Below are 16632 nucleotides of genomic sequence, written 5' to 3' on the forward strand. Positions count from 1 at the left end.
TAAGAGTGGGTAGGCACAAAACCATAAGAAGAAGCCTGACTCTTTGCCTTATGTTTTTCACATATGTATGCCCTGTTAGTGTATGAAAATGGGTGAGCTTATGATGGAAAATAGCAATGTACATAAAAAGAGGGAATTGTTCCCCACTGCATCTGTAATAGCTAATGTCAGCCACATTCCCAAGAAAAGGAGGGGCCAGCTGGACTGTGTGGTATGAATGTAAGTCAAAGTAGGTAACAATGAAAACCAGCAGGGAAAGAGTTCAAGATCAGGAAATTAAAGTCAGGTACCATCTAGAACTGACACAGTAAGTAATGTAGGGAAATGCAATTTGTGTAGTTAAGAAAGGGGTTTCATTCATCTTGATGAAATCCATTTATCTGCAACACTGTAGAATGTAAAAGCACAAGCAAATACAAATAAAAATAACGTGAAGCAGTAAGTACTTTATTGTAGCTTGAAAACAGACAAAACTTGCAACACTGTATTCTGAGAAAATGTTGGGTTCTTTTAGAAATACCTCCCTCAGAGAGAGAGAATCTCAAATCCTTTTTAATTGTCTCTCAAAGCAAATAACATCTACTTGTCATAACACAAATGCTGGCATGTTCAAAACTCAACTAGGAGACTGGTGGAAATACAGAGAGTGTAACATTGTGAACAAAGGAAAATACAATCTAACTGGGAACACCTGGACCCTTCACTGCAGAAGGGATCCCTATTCTAATGGGGCACTATGAATCTAAAATTCCAGTCTAAAATGTGATGAGTACTAGTTTAAAGAGCAATAATGTTCCATGAGGTTCCTTGCCTTTATTTACTAAACACAAACATGAGTCTAGTTTTATCACTGTACCTTTTTAATCTACTCTAAGAATTTCTTAAGATACAACACACAAATTTTTCCTGCAAGGTGGAAAATCTTAATCAAATGCCCTAGGTTCTTAGCAATATGTGTTGTTTAATATTTTACTTGACAGCTTGGTGGCATCAACAGCAGTTTGAGTCTGTTGTATCCATTTCTTCTCATTCACACTCTTTCTTTTCCACTTGAGTAAGGCCACCAAACCCAATTCCTTTGGGACCGAAATTTTTTGCATAGCAAACTGCAAAAGAAGGAGGGGGAGGTAAATTGTACTCTGAAGGCTCTCAGATAGAGGTAAGTGTCTTTTGGTTTTCATTTTGAGATTACTATCAAATTTAAGTTAATAAAAAGGAAGGAAATCTGAAATAGTGTATTTTCCAGAAGTTTATCCAGGTCTTAATAGTGAAACTGGTACTACATATTTGAATTACACAGAAGTTGCATCTGGTGATCTCAAAAAAAATTAAGAAACGATATATTTTTTTAGATCTAAGTAATATTTTCATTAAAGCTACTTTCCTGACTGAAAATGCTCAGTAAAACTTGGTCTGATGAGTAATACAGAGTAAGTCGGAGATTTTTAAGGAGGTTGAAAGAAATAGAGCATAATCCAGAAAGTAGTGATGAGCATTTAGGTAATTCCTTTTGAACTCTGTATTGGTTAGTGTGTGTGTAGTTATTTATCACAACTCTGCCAAGTGGTAATGGTGAGCATATTTCTCCCAATATGCCAATTTGATCCACTTGTGGTTGACAGACTGTACCCAAATTTCTGGAACTCCAGTATTCTTCTTTAGGGCTCTCTATAACGTTTAGCTTTGGATATAAAAACTTTGCATATTTTTTTCCCCTTAAGCTATTTCTAGGAGTCAAGTGGAGTCTATGAACTTTCTGGATCTGAGAAGAATATCTAGATGTATAATTTACCATTTTTGCATTATCTTCTGCACTGCTACCAATGCAGTGGAAATATCTTTAAAGTTTTACTGGCAAGAATTCCAATTTGGAGGACCAAAGATCCATATCTTTGTGGATTTTTTATTTTAGTGAGACTGTGCAGGTACAAGAGCCTGCCAGTGCTCTGTTCGAAGGTCTGAGGACAGATTTGAGAGGTTGTCACATTCGTAGGAAATTTACAGCTTTAAAATTTGAATGTTAATAGTAGAAGCTGCAACTGCAATGTTACCATAGCTCTTTGCTTTCAGAAAGTTGTTAAAAAGAGACAAAATGAAATTTCCTGGGGTTGTTACGCATACAGCAAGGTAAATCAGGATGGCAATCCTAGGTCTGAAGAGACTAACTTTAGATTGACTCTGTACCTTTCAGCTCTCTGCAGCTCTCACCTTTACAGTAGAGCTCTCCATCTTTGTCTGTAACATTCGTGGATTCCAAACTCTTCCCACAAATTGCGCAGCGGAAGCAGGTCTTGTGCCAAGGCTGAGGAAAGGAAGACAATTCACTGTGTGTTACAGGAAGTGCACAGCCAAAAGGTACAAGAAACAGAGAAGTACTGCTTCGTGGGGTGTGAAAAGGTTAAAATTCTTTTGTTGATCTTGTGGCTTCCATTTTTAGTCATTCCAGGTTAGTCTTTTTTCAGTTACGTTGTCTAATATATTTTCAATTGCCACTACAAATAAAGGTTTATGAATATACCCAAAGATGGAGGAACAGCCATCAGTAATCAGTGCTTGGTCCTCAGACATGAGTAAGAAGCAAAAAGTTGAAGGTGGCTTACAAAAAGCCCAAGATTTTAAACCTGAACCTACATCCTGTTGTAGCAATTTGCAAATTCATCCTCATGTTTTCTTCATGAATGAAAATTTAAATGATTAAGGACCTCTTAGCTATAGTTTCTCACCCTTATAAAACTATGGAGTTTATTCCTAGTGCTGAAGTCACTACTTACTTTTCCTCCTCCCATGATCTTCTCTGCAGCATACACCGATTTGCCACAACGGGGACATTTATCCACATCTACCATCTTTTTGGCAAACTTTGAAGTATTAGTTGGTGTCGAAGGGCGAGCAGGCTTTGGTGACCCCCTAAAACAGAAGTTTTCAATGTTTTTAAATGCTACTTAAAAATGCTATCTTCCTTAGAAAAAGGATTTCATGATTTTTTGGTAAGGTATAAAAAAAATACTTAATTGCTGGTCTCTGACATGCAAAAGGGGATAAAAAAAAGAAGAAAATCAAAGCATTCTATTGAATTCTGTGTTGTGTGATTGAGAAGCTGGTACTGTTAGCTCTGGTGTTACCTGTTCTGTTACCTGTTCATGGAGCTGACAGCAGCCACGTGCAGAAAAGATTATGTTTAATGAAAAGTTAAGTAAAAACCTATTTTCTCTCATTGAGAGGCAAGAGGGAAAATACAAGAAGTCTCTATTCTTTGTAACTGGCTATCTGCTGGTGCTCATCAAACTGAAAATAAAAATTCAGGTTTTTGCATGCCACAGTTTCATTAGCCAGTGAGACATTTGGACAGGGAATTGGGGTTCTTACCTGGCCTAGGATCAAAAGCACATCAGAAAAGTAGCTTTGTTTTTTATTTCTGGAGTCTGTGCTTTATATCTTTGGGCATAAAGCCTTTCACAGAATGATTTCTGAATTATCAGACTGTTGGACTGCAACAGGTCATTATATCCACAGGATGTGACAGTTTTGATGCAGAACTCTGCCCGTAATGGATTTGTATGGTACAAGGAGCTACAGTTAAATACATTGTTAAAGCTTTTATTTCCTACACAGCATATTGGTTAATTGGTTTCTTTACAGTTAGACCACCAGAAGGAAGAAGCATCGTTGATTTAGAAATGTGCAGCTTTGAGAATTGCAGGAAAATCCTATAAAAATGAACTGTCAGAGCTAATTATGTGCTTTTGGAAGATGGTATCCCATTAGAATTTCTTTGTTCAAACACATTCTCAGTGTGTTTTTAAGTGTTATTCAAACCACAGGGAGGATTTAGAAATGTTGTTTCCCCTATTGAGAGGAGAGCTAACAGTATGGGGTAGTGTGATTATTTCTCTAAGAGTAAAACCTTAACTGGATTTTAGCCTCTAAGAGGGGAAAAAAAAATTATCTTTTTCTATAGTGAATGTGATTTTACCACTGTGCTACAAATGGCAGATTACAATTGAAGTGAATATTTACATGTGTGGTGGCATATAAAGGCTGCTTCTGCAGAATAATTGCCTATTGAAGGAGGGGATAATTTGTAAAGCAGGCTTAAAGAGACTGAGCATCATTAAAAACTGTAAATTACTGTATCCTTGGAAGGAAAGGGTGTAGGAAAGTCTGCTTTGCTCCTTACGCTGGATGTTGTTATGGAAACAGAATAAAATATCTAAAATACCCTGGTAAGAGACAAGTAGGACCAGAAAAAGGAGCTGTCACTGGGATTTAACTCACTGCTGCAGATTCAAGCCCAGGTGGTCTCCGGTGTCAGTGCTGAGGCATCCAGCCCCTTGTCCAAAGCCAACACCTTTGGGGCCGTATTTTCTCCCGTAGCAGGTTTTGCAGTAGATTTCAGATTCGTGAGCTGCTACTGTGGTGCTGTCCAGAGCCTTCCTGCAAGCCACTGAAAACAGGGAGAGAGAGGCATGTATCAGCATTTGCCTTTTCAAAGTTGAATTTATGTGTTTTAAAATAATTGCAATTAGTATTTATTTCTTTTTTAACTTGAGAAGTATGTGACAATGAGCCAGTCAGTATAAAACTTGACTGGGCTGTTGCTGAGGTAGGGGGGAGGGGTGTGTGTGTGTGTGTGTGCACAAAACCTGTTCTCTTTTTGCCACTCTGAAGTTATCCTGTGACCCCAGGGAAATCATGGGCTTGCTGAGAGAGTTTGTCTAGACCTATGAAGCTTAAGATGGACTTGACATAACCATCCTAAACTCCCAAACCTTATAAAAGGGGGGAAAGCAGGTTGCAGGGGCATTGATTCCACTGTGCATCTGGACCTTTCAAAATACTTGCTCTGAGTTTGTGGTGGCTTTCTCAGCTCAGCCCAGGCTATTTTGATGTGGTGTATTTCTGAAAGAGGCTTTAACATCGACACCACGTCTGGAGTCAGGCAGGACATGTTGGGGGTTTTTTATCATTGTTTGTTTGTTTGAGCTGTGGCACTAAGGCAAAGCAAGTGTCAGCTCTGTCAGACTTCCTCCAGGATGATGAGTGTGGCTGTAGTCATTCCCAAGCAGGCCTCTTACAAATCACGTTTGCTACAGAGAATGACAGCTTAGCTTAGCTCACTAGGAAAGGTCTGGCAGACTTCTGGACAGAAGGTGCCATAGGAATGCCCAGCTTTCATCAGGGAAAACAAATTATGTCCTCTACAGCACTACTAATAATGAATGGGAAAAAAACCAGTAACTGTACTCCTCACTACTTGGTGATGCATTTGCTGCACCACTTTGGGAACTCAGTGTGAGACAGCCTCCACCCCACGGAGAGAAGAGGATCGTTCAATTCAGAGTCCCTATCGAAAACCAGGATTTTCTAGTATGTTAAAAAGTTAATATTTCAATACTTCTTACAAACTGTTCACTGTTCAACAGTGATTGATTACAAGTGGAGAAAAAATAGGCAAAAACTTTCTCTCCAGGTTCCTTAGAGCCTGTGCTTGCCCTGCAGAGGGCATTCCAGTCACACGCTGTCCATAGCTTGGAAAACGAAGCTGCTGAGTTTATGTAGGCAACAGAAAGCTGTGAAATACCAAAGTATTGGAAGTGGCTGGAAGTGCAAGCTCTGGAGGAGCTATCTAGGGTTTGATTAGTGCCTTTCCCCCACGTTTACTTTAAATGTCCTCCTCTGAGTCCAGTTTATCCACCGCAGGGAATTTACACCCTGGAACTCCTGCAGCTTTAATTATAGAATCCTGGAATGTCTTGGGTTGGAAGGGACTTTAAAGATCATGTAGCTCCAACCCATAGAGCAGTTGCTGTTAAGAGGCAGTATATAGGACTAGTTATATATCCCCAGCTCTCTGGTTATCTTAGTGGCTTTCCTCCTCCCTGTACTGCATGGAGGGGGAAATAATTTGCAAAGACCTTTGAAGTTAAAAGAAATAAAATGAGGAGCTTCTGTAAATGTGTGAACCTGATCTCCTTGTACTACAGTCTTGCTTTGAGATGATAATTATATTTGCTAAGGGAGTTAAGGGATGATGGAAACTCTAGCAGCTGATAAAGTGTTTCTATTTCTGGTACCTTAGGGATAGGGTATCAATTCACCACAACAGATGGAGCAAAAGCCCTTGAAGTGCTATTGTTGAAATAACTTTGAGACCTGTCATCTGCCAACAGATCCTGTTCTCCTGCCAGCACTGAGGAGATCCAGGTTGATGGCGTGTGATCCTGCCAAATGTCCATCACAGCTGCACTTTGGGTAAAAGCTGTCAGTGAAACAGCAGTCTGCAGGTAAACAGGAGTCTGCACGGGATGGAGGGATTGCTGGAAACAAGTTTCTCTCCTACAATATTTGTAGGGAAAAACTATGGAGTGGAGAGAGAGTATTATATATAGTTTAGCTTGTCTGATTCTTCCTGTGTTAACAGGTTGCTTGAATTGTTTATAATTCTGCTGAAATTGAACTCTTTAGTCAAAAAATACTGATGTGTTTTGCATGCCTGGTCAAAGACAATGTGAAATAGAAGATATATTTGAAACAGTTTTATATAGAAATACACAAAAGTGCAGCAAAACAGGTAAATTCATGCCTGAGTTTAGGCTGGGGAGGATTGATTTTCTTCTGTTGAGAAATGAAATCCTATAAATGGTTCATAGAAAAGCCCATGAATGTGATACATGATACTGAGGCATCCAGAGCTGCTGAATAGTGTATGTGAATCACGGGGAAAGTAAAGCCAATTAACATACCTTTCATATGCCAACCAGGCAACTTAGATGCATCTTTAGGTTTTGACCTTAAACATATTTCTGATGGGAATACTTTTTTTAGTATCTAACCTATTAATAATTGAATTCAGACTTAAATCTACAAGGGGCAAATAAAGGAAAAAAACCAACAAAACACAACAAAATACACCCCTAACCAACCAAGAAGAGCCCCACAACAGACCAAATATTTGTCAGAGATAATGGATGTATGTTGTTTATCATGAATCACTAAAAGAAAATAATTCAGTTGTGCTAAGAACGAAGCTTATACTTGAGAAATATTCATAACTATGCTCTGTTAGGACAGGTCTTTATTTTTATTTAGTATTAATTGTTATAGGCAGAACGTTAAGAAGGTTCTAGTTGAGACTGAGATTTTTCTTTTACCATTCAGTAAGAATTGACTGAAGCTTGTCAGTTAACTGAAAACCTTTTGAGAGAATCCTTTCTTACTTGGCCTTTTAGGCATCACTAAAGGCATCGTTTGAACTTTTAGGCATCACTTTTAGGGCACCTGGAGAAAGGCAAAGACAGCTCAGGTGTGTCCTTTGGACTTGTTCTGCAAAGTGCTGCACTGTATCAGGTAAGCATGTAATATTAGTCTCATGCCTCCAAATAAGAAGTCTCTATCCCTGCAGGAAAGGAGGGAGATAATTGGATTCAGTGGCTTTTAAACTGTCATGCTGGAATTTGTACTGCAAAGGTAATAATCCCAAGCATTGTCTGCTAAATAAACTCTTCAGCCATCTAGTTCTTAGCAAATTGTTTGCTCTCTCTCTCTCCACAAAGGCAAGAGAATGAATTGATACCTTCTCTCTGATTTTTTTTAAGTGCTACCTCATCTGCAGAGAAAGCAAAATTCCTGGAAGCCAAACATCACAGAGGAGTATGGAGGGAAAGAGTAAGTGAAATGGGACTACATGAAATATGGGAAGGAGGAGACTGACGTACGTGCAGAGTGTTGGGGAGGTTTTGATGATACCAGGGTCTTTCAGCTTTCAGTGTGAAATGAATTAATGTCAGGATTCACTGTGAAAGTAATAATCCCCTAAAAGTGAAGAAGTATTCATCCTTCTGTCTAATGTCTAACAAATTAATCTTCTGTTTGTTTGGTTCTCCTGGACTTTTTAACTTAAAGGAAGCCTGTGATGTGCCACACTGTGGGATAGAAGGAGGGGTTTCCTGGAGATGAATCTAGATACTGTGATTCTGCAGCACCTTAGGGTCCCTGACAAAATCCATCTGAAATTTGGACAAAGAAAAGCCGGGAGCCCAAGAGGTAGATTGCTCCCGGTAAAAGGCTACAAAGCTACCTGCCAAGTAATACAAAAATAAATGTTCTGGCCTTAATGGCAGAGTTATACAGAGCTATGGGGGTGCTGTGATGTTAAACCACTTAGCTCAGCTTACTGCAGAGGAAGCACGACTTGTGGAAACTCCTTCCATTGCACTGGATTTCCTCAGCGTGGTACACTGTCTTTTCACAGGCCCCACACTTGGCTCCTCCTCCCCAGTTCGGCATCCTTATCTGAAGAGTTAACCTAGGAAATCAAATTACACAAATAAATACAGCAGCAAATGTGAATTCTTTTAAATGGAACAGCTTGATTTTAAAAAAAAATTGTTACTTTTTTCCCCCCCTCTCCAGTCAACTGCTACTGCATACTTGCAATATACTACATACCTGTGTGGTATCAGAAGTGAGGGTGCTGCCTCACTGGTGCTTTGGGGCAGGGACAGTCTAAGTCCCTGTGATTCTCTCTTGTAGAAAAGGATATTCCTTAGCTTGGGGTATTGTGATGGTAAATACATAAAATGGTTGTGGGGTGTTTCAGTGAAAAGGTGCTAGGATCACTCAACCCTCTTCTGGAAAAGGGGATCTAGGATTTGTTTTCCATCAAATAGTCATTTTCTTTCAATACTGCACTTTCCTATACCCCAGCATAGCCTTTTCTGAGTTCCTCAGGAAACAGCCACAAGATCACTATGCTGCACAGCCACTGTAAAGTAATAATGGATAGGTTCCTGAGGTGCTTAAGGTGTGGGGATTTTTCTTTGTCAATTGCATTTAAATTCGAAACATCAGAGGAAAAAAAGAGCCGTGATTACTGTTCCAGTTCTTGCTATTACCATTAGCACTGGAGTGCCTTGCCCAAGGTCACACAGGAGGGCAGGAGCCCAGCCCAGGTCTCCTGATGCCAGGCTCAGTGCCCTTCCCTGTGATTGTGCTGTCACACACCTGGAACAACCCCAGCCCTCAGCCTGCCCTTCTGTTTCCTTGTTTGAGTCATCGTTTCTGGAAAGAGTGGGACGTCATCTTGTCATCTGCACATCGTATTATCGGGTTGTTCCAAGCTCCTGGCACGGGCCTTCCTCCTCCTTCTTGGAAAACCAGTCACCTTCTTATTATAGTTATTTTGAAGCCTGCTTGTGCTATTTGTGTTTGACTAAATTCACCAAAAGGTACTTTTACCTAAGAGGAGGATCTCGAAGGCTGAATCAGGCCTGCTACCTGAGAATTTTCTTCTGAGATCAAGTGATAGAGAGAGGGGAATTTATCATTGCAGTGATGTAACATAGCTGGTATTTTTAATTGTTTCCACTTTAGACTAACGTTTTACTATATCTTTACACTGGACACTAATGTCCTGTGCTTATCATCATCTCAGTGACTTCTGTACTGTAATCTTCTGAATTCCAGAATGAAATGAACAATGCCAGCTCTGCACCCTGAAGGCAATCCTTTCTGGCAACTAAGACCAAAAATCCTGAAGTGATGTGAAAGAGATGTCTGTCCAGCAAAAGGAAGGTGCACACACTGAAGCAATAGCACTGGAGAGATGGCAGTGGAGGCAGGTTTTGCAGTCAGTGTTTGAGAACAGTGCAGATACCAGCATATCCAAACATCTCTGCCTTACTATGGCAGTTATTAGCAGATCCTTAACCGATGTAATTAAACAGTCACTGTTGTGACTGTACCTTCACTAGACAGTGTACCTGTCATCCTTGTGCAAGATCCAATCTCTCCTCCTCTTTGCAAGGCTGATTTATGCTCAGCTGAACACCTTCCCCAGCTTAGTCAGCCCAGTCCTCTGCCGTCATACAGCAGCAGCATCGTTAACCTCTTCCAGACCCTCCCAGCTCTCTTGGGAGGCTGCTCAGGAGCAGAACTGCTCTGGCAGTTCCAAAACAGTAGTGGTGCAGAAAGGAAGAGAAAACTCAGCTTTCTTCTAACTCTGTTTAATATAACAAGTGAGAAGGAAAACACCTCATGTAGCTGAAATAAGAAATAAAACTAACTGTGCACAATGAATGGATGATGAATTTGATCTCTCACTCAGTGAGGCCTTTACTGAACAGCACTGTTAAATTGGTTTTTCTATTTCTTTTAAATGTGAGATAAAGGAACAGAAAGGAATCTTTCATGTAGGTAAAATCTTATTCTCACTCTGCCATTCTATATTTTCTTCTGTTTTTAAAGTACTTTTATTTTGGTGCCATTTTTTTTCACTCATGAAAATAGTTCAAGCGATTCTTCAAAGATTTTAAAAGAAGGAAGAGCAACTGTGGATAAAAATCAGTTTTGTGACACTTCCTTGAAAATTAAAATGAGATTTTTGTGTCTACAGTGTTCCCTTTCAAATCAGGTTTCCAGTGGAATCCCTTCCCAGCTGAGGCAGCACTGACACCTGACTGGGAGGAGAGTGGTTTGTACCTCTGGTATCTGTAAAGCTGCTTCTGCTGTGTTAGCTCTCCTTAAAGGCAACCAAGCCTCCAAGTCTGTGGCAGCAAGGATAGCTGTTGGAAAGTAGTTCCAATTACATCATTAGCTGAGGGGGAAAAAATAATCTCTGAAAAAGTCTGATAAAATGTGATAGTGAACCTTGTGCTGTCAAGGGCTGTGGTTACAGCTCTTAGAAGAACCACTGTTCCTGAGGCTAATTATAGTAACATGACTGGGCATGCATACACATTTTCCATGTTTTTTTTGGCATCACCTGATGGGAAGCTGTAGGAGAAAGAAGAAAGGCACAGCAGAAATATTCCCATAAGGATACTGGTGTAAGAACAGCAGTGCATGCCATGATGTCTGTGCTGGCTGGAGGAACAGCTGGGTGAGGTACCAGGGCACGTCTCTGTTCTTTCTGTCAGGGCTTGCTCATCCCTCTGGAGACGAGTGGCCATGCCTGTGGATGCTTCCTGCTCAGCAGGGTTACCATGAGAAAGTGACCTCCACAGGGGGTGTGACATTCGTAGTTTTCTACTCATCTAAATTATAATGGTGGATAAAGTTCCATCCTTTCAATGTGCAAATAGAACTCGGCCTCCCATTTGTCATCAGAAAAAAAGTAGATCCAAAGTCTCCACTTCCTATAATTTCATTGGGTGTCAGTGTCTAAATCCCCTTGAAATTCCCTGGACATTGTTGTCTTAATCTGGTTAACTTTTCATACCTGCTCATCACATGGTACTTGTTATATTCTGGTGATCTGGTGGGAAGTGCAGCAGACTCATCCTAAATGTGTGACACAGAAACAGCACTCCGGGTGCTGTTAAGCTGGAGGAGTGTTCTTGGGCTTGCTCAATTGCTACTCAGCAGCTTGTATCATTCTTCAGAATGCAGCTTCTATATGGAGCAGAATTTATACATGAGATGTGCAGCCAAGGATTCGTGCCTCCCATTATTTGGAGCTTATATCACTACTTTGTAGGCTGGGCTTGGAGCAAGGAAGCCTTTGAAGTGTTGGTGTGTTCTGCACAGGCATGAAAACGTTGTGAGCCATCTTCTTTTGGGCTATTAGTCATACTGTACAAATCTGGGTGTCACATCACTGCCCCAGAGTGTCTTACTCTAATCAAAGTGCTATTGATAAGGATATAATCCAAAAATGTGTTTTGATCCATTGATCTAAATGGGTGGTGGATGCAGCACGGGCCTGATGAAATGTGAAGGAGTAAAAGGCAGTGCTAATGCCTGACTGTGCTGCAGGTGAAAAAATGAAATTAATCAATTAGTTGGAATTAATTCTGGTGTTTCCTTGCTAAACACAAGGTTTTCCCTTCCACGTGCTCATGCATTTGACAGTCTAGAGCTCAGCTCTTATCTGAATGGACTGCAGAGTTGTGTATTGTGTGGCTGGCAGGATTATCTCAGTGCCACATGTGCTACGGGATGGCTTTGAAGAGGATAAACAGAATGGGGAATATTGGTCTTTGTGACCACCGGTAGTAGAAATGCTGAATGGGGAGTGGTGGGCAGGGTTGTGCCTTGCATCTCTCTCCATTTTAGTCCCAGCTAAGCTGCTTGGTCTAGACTCAGAGTATAAGAATAGAGATTCCTTGATTCCTTACCTAACGAACAAGCAATAATAATATAAAATTCGAACATCGCTGTCTACATTGAAATGCAAAGCATCAAGGCCATATTTGAAATTCTTTTCCCAGCTGAAGTCTGCGGGAGATGCCAATGCAGCCAGGACTTCACTCTGGTATCTAATCACAGCTCTGCTGTGACCTGTCCTGTGACCACCATGACTCATCTGACCGTCCTGAGCCGTACTCACCCCACCAGCACCGTGGGGGTAACAAGACATGTCTTCCTTTATATAATAGCAATAAAGTGCTGCTGTAGTTTTTCTCTGTAACTAACACTCAGGGTGAGGTTTTATTTTGATGTGTCTGCAGTGCAAAGCACAATTCCTGCCACTGCATCTCAAACAGCCTGGAGGTGTTTCTGTCAAAATCCAGCCCCTTGCGGAACACGTTTCTCCCTCAGCAGGAGAGATTCACAACAGGGGGAACGTTTGTGTTTGAAGATTGAGCTCATCTGATGGAGATGTGATCTTGTTACATGTTTATAATCATATTTCTGATATTCCAATGCATTCAGCTGGACTGTGGCTACGGGTAAATTTTATTAGTCAGCTTCCACCATGATCTCATAATAACCTGCATTTTTCCCTTATTTCTGCAGTCAAGCAAGACAGAGAGGTCAAGGGATGGCAATTCCAACACTGACACAAGAAAGTAAATACTGGTTTTTCGTTGATGCTGGTCACGCTAAGTTACACGCGGCCCTTTGAAACAAAAGATTTTAACTGACTTGATGTGAAGCACGACGGGCATTGCTGAGAGCTGATAGTGTCCCATTCCCTTGCTTTCATCTCTGTTCTTCCACATTATCTATTATTTTCTAGCACAGTGATGCCACATTTCCTTTGAAACACCCTTGGTGCACCCTTTTGCGGAAATTTAGAATTGCATCTTCAAAAAATATGGTATCCTGACACTAGATCAAGGAACTTCATTCTGACTTAGAAACCAGCCACACCCCACGTTCACATGCTTGTACATTCACCCCCAGAATTCAGTCTGATCCATGTGGCTGTGGAAAGCTGCACCCTGCTGTACAAATGACCCATTCCTTTTTCCAGGCCTAATCCTGGGCTATCAGCTTTCACTATTCCTTCCACAAGATCCTTCTCTAAATCCTTTTCCCTGCACTAAGTCCTTTAAGTGACAGGCAAAACTATTATAGACTTTGAAATAGCACTGTGATGATTGAGATAAGACACAGAATTATTTTATCTGCAAACAAGGCTTTATTCTCAGAAATAGTTTTACCTTTAGGTAGAAAACTTTCCATAGTAAAAACATTTATGTATTTATATATTTATTTATTTGAATTATTGGGTTTTTTTTTCTGAAGACTTGACCAATCGAGTTCTCTTGTAATTCTTGAATGATGGATGTGGGAATAATTCTTTCATCCTGCATTCTTATCCAGTCATTTTCTGTCAAGTCTGCGTAGAGGTTTTCTTCTTATTTGATATGAAACTGACTGGTTGCTGACATTAAATATTTCGAAGATTTGGGGGGTTTTATTTTGTTTTTTTACTTCTAGGATACTATTATGAAAGCACATAAATTTGTATGCATTGTGTGTGTGCTGTCTAAAGACTGACTGTTTGCAGAAAAATAATTCTGTAGCTTTGTAACAAAATCTTTAAACGTTCTGAAACTTCTGTTATCCAGTCTTGCCTAGTCCAAATGAATGTCTCTTGCAACACCAGTAGCTGCTCGCCTGGCTGAGCCAGAAGAATCTCTCTTTCTGCTGGCTACTCCAAACCTAAAACACTGCTCTGTAGGACTCATATTTCTGTACCATACCTACGTGGTTTTCTTTGTCAGGCAGCAAGCTGCTTCTGTCATCTGTTAGGAATAAAAAATACCCAAACCCTTTTTGGCAGAACCCATGAGACTCTACTTACCGAGTGGCTTGAAGTTTCTCCCTCTTTTCTTAGGTCTCAAAGGGTTTGAACGGGAGGGGTTCCTGCTCTCTTTAAATGCAGTGACCACCTCTGTCAGCCCTATAAGCTGGGAGGGGAGGGGAGTGAGAGTTTCAGGGATCTGAGCAATGCCATTGCTATCACCAAGCTGAAAATAACCTCTGACAAAAGCCTGGCATTTTGTTCCCTTATGTCCACTTGTGAGTAGGTGGACAACAATGCAGCCCCTCGGATTACACCTAAAGGACATTCCTGACAGATCAGAAATAAAGATTAAAGTTTTATATTTGCTCTACTGCATTGCTTAAATGTGAATCAGAAAATAACAGTCCCTGAAATTAGGATTTATTTATTAATGTTCACTTTGCCAAAAGCAATTTACCAAAATAATTGTTAAAAAAAATAATAAAACCAGTTTGTAGCAGGTTTTATTAACAACAGTTAATAAACTGGAAAACAACTGTTTTAAACTAAATAGCATTTCATTCTGCAGTTCATGGTTTGATAGATGCACTGGTTTGTCTTCTAGGATACAGAGAATTATGCTTTTGACTCAAATCTTTCCTTTTTCGCTGTTTTCAGGCACTAACACAGGTATGTATAATACTTAGCCTGTGTAATTATTGCAGTTCTATTTGCCATGCCTGACTGAGCCCCGTGGAAATGGATGAGGCTGCAGATGTGTTAGAGATGTGGGCAGTAAAGTCTGAAGCACTTTTTTACAGGGTTTTATTTTAAGGGCTTTAAAGGTTTAGAAGCTAATTCTCACTTTCTGAACAGATGCCTGAATTTAGCAACTTTGTTCAGGATCTTGGTCTTGGTTGTATAGGAAAGGGCCCATCCCAGGAGTTAAACACCAGAACTCTCAAGCTGAAAGTCTTGACCTGGGGACTTTCATGGAAGCATAAGGAAATTAGACGTCTCCACGTCAGACTGTAGGATTTAGGGGTCTGTTAGCTGAGGGTGCTAAGAAAACTCTTAGGAACCTATAAATGTGTTTGCTGTTGAGTCTGGCAAGGTTTTTATAATGCAGAGGTTTTTATAAGGTTTTTATGATGCACATCCTTGGTGTAAAATTGGAGGACTATTTTTTCCTGAGCAGAGGAGCTGGACTCCATCTCTTTTTGGTTGTTCTCCCCAGATAGTTAATGGAACTGTTCTGTCAGATAAGGCCAAATGCAGAGGGGACAGTGCAGTGTGTGTGGTATGAGGGCTCATAAGAGGGCAGTGAGGAGGGGTTGGGGCAGGCCTGAGCTCCCTGTTGGAGTACACAGGAAGCACTGACAAGCTTCTAAAATCTTTGTTTGCACCCTTGGTGACTGAGGTTAGGACCCCTGACGTGTGAGAGAGATGAATCTTCTCTAATCTTCACTCATGTTTTATAGATCGTGTACTTAGATGGGTCTGCACCATACCAACTGCAGGGAACTTTGCAGAAAAAGGTTGTGCCCCCAAATGTAATAATTTTCCCTTTGGTTTTGGCAGAGGATTTAAGGGGAAAATGCAGCTAAACAACCTTTAGTTTTCCTGGTGTTGGCTGCTGCTTAATTTCTGTGCTACTGTGTGCCCTGGCAAGGATTGTTGAAAGGCTCTTTACAGCTCCAGGGAACAGCTGGATCTACACAGGTTAGTTGGGATTACCTGTAATTCTGGGTCAGCTGTGGTTAGCAGGACCTGGGATAGGAAGAAAAGACTCAAGATATGCAACTGGAGTTGCACATGCATGAACTGGAGTGGGAATGTAGAGTTTTCTATAGATCAAAGGCAGGAATTAAAAAACCCTGCCTGAGAGCTGGGACACAGTGACTCAAAAGCAAAGCCAGCCTGGGGATCAGAGGGACTTTTCCAGGGCACATCAGGTACTTGGGGCATGTTCCATGGGAGGTGAGGCAGGTGGGAAGAGCAGGGAGCTGGGCTGTCACAGACAAATGCAGGGCTTCTGGGGCATGAGACCCTAGGAGCAGAGAAAGCAGCAGTTTTCACCCTGAAATACAGGAAGAAAAGTGCTGGTGAAAAAGCAACTGCAGTGTGTCAGGAGCCAAGGGACACTGGACAGCGAGTCAAAAGATATGCTCAGCTTTCCAAAAGAGAGCACCATGTGTGAGAAGACCATTTCACCAGGACTGATTTCTGTAGTTTCTTAGTCTGTCAGCTGTGGTGTTCAAAAGTGAAAAGGGTGGTTTGTTTCCATTGAGTAGTGCAAGTTTCTAAAACCTTTGCCTTTATATTTCCAGAATGAAATTGATAGCAGGTGTAAGGAAGATTGGTTATCTCCTTGGAGGAGAAAAATCAATTCAGTGCTCTAGTGACAATTCTTCCCTCTTCCAGCTTTTATTCTTCTTTCCCCCTCATTTAGGAATATTGCAGTAGTGATCCTAGTATGTCAGGTGTATTTTGTGTTAGAACTTTGCACAATTAAAGAGCAGACAAGTTTGTTCTACTGTGGTAGCTGTTTTAATTATGGGGTTTTTATGCAGTCTTGGGCTTTGCTACCATTTCTCCAATCCCAGTTTGGTCTGCCAGGCACATTTCAGCTGGGAAAGCAAATACACTGTATTTTTATTTAATTTGTTAGCTAT

General features: G+C 40.8%; 1 protein-coding gene across 2 annotated transcripts; it reads right to left on the reverse strand.

Moving 5' to 3' along the window:
• Positions 1–938: 938 nt before the first annotated feature.
• Positions 939–14139, reverse strand: CSRP3 (cysteine and glycine rich protein 3). 2 transcript variants are annotated; one of them, XM_069016436.1, is made up of 6 exons: positions 14036–14139; positions 8175–8305; positions 4276–4444; positions 2772–2907; positions 2209–2302; positions 939–1106 (listed from the first exon to the last, which is right to left on the reverse strand). In XM_069016436.1, exons 2-6 carry the CDS (start codon positions 8284–8286, stop codon positions 1027–1029), a joined length of 591 nt encoding a protein of 196 aa, XP_068872537.1. In that variant the 5' UTR covers positions 8287–8305; positions 14036–14139; the 3' UTR covers positions 939–1026. The 2 variants fall into 2 exon arrangements, with proteins under 2 accessions (XP_068872537.1, XP_068872536.1); XM_069016435.1 differs by lacking the exon at positions 14036–14139 and adding an exon at positions 11219–11365.
• Between the last annotated feature and the right edge of the window lie 2493 nt (positions 14140–16632).

This window comes from Aphelocoma coerulescens, chromosome 5, assembly GCF_041296385.1.
Source record: "Aphelocoma coerulescens isolate FSJ_1873_10779 chromosome 5, UR_Acoe_1.0, whole genome shotgun sequence".
NCBI classification, from domain to species: domain Eukaryota; kingdom Metazoa; phylum Chordata; class Aves; order Passeriformes; family Corvidae; genus Aphelocoma; species Aphelocoma coerulescens.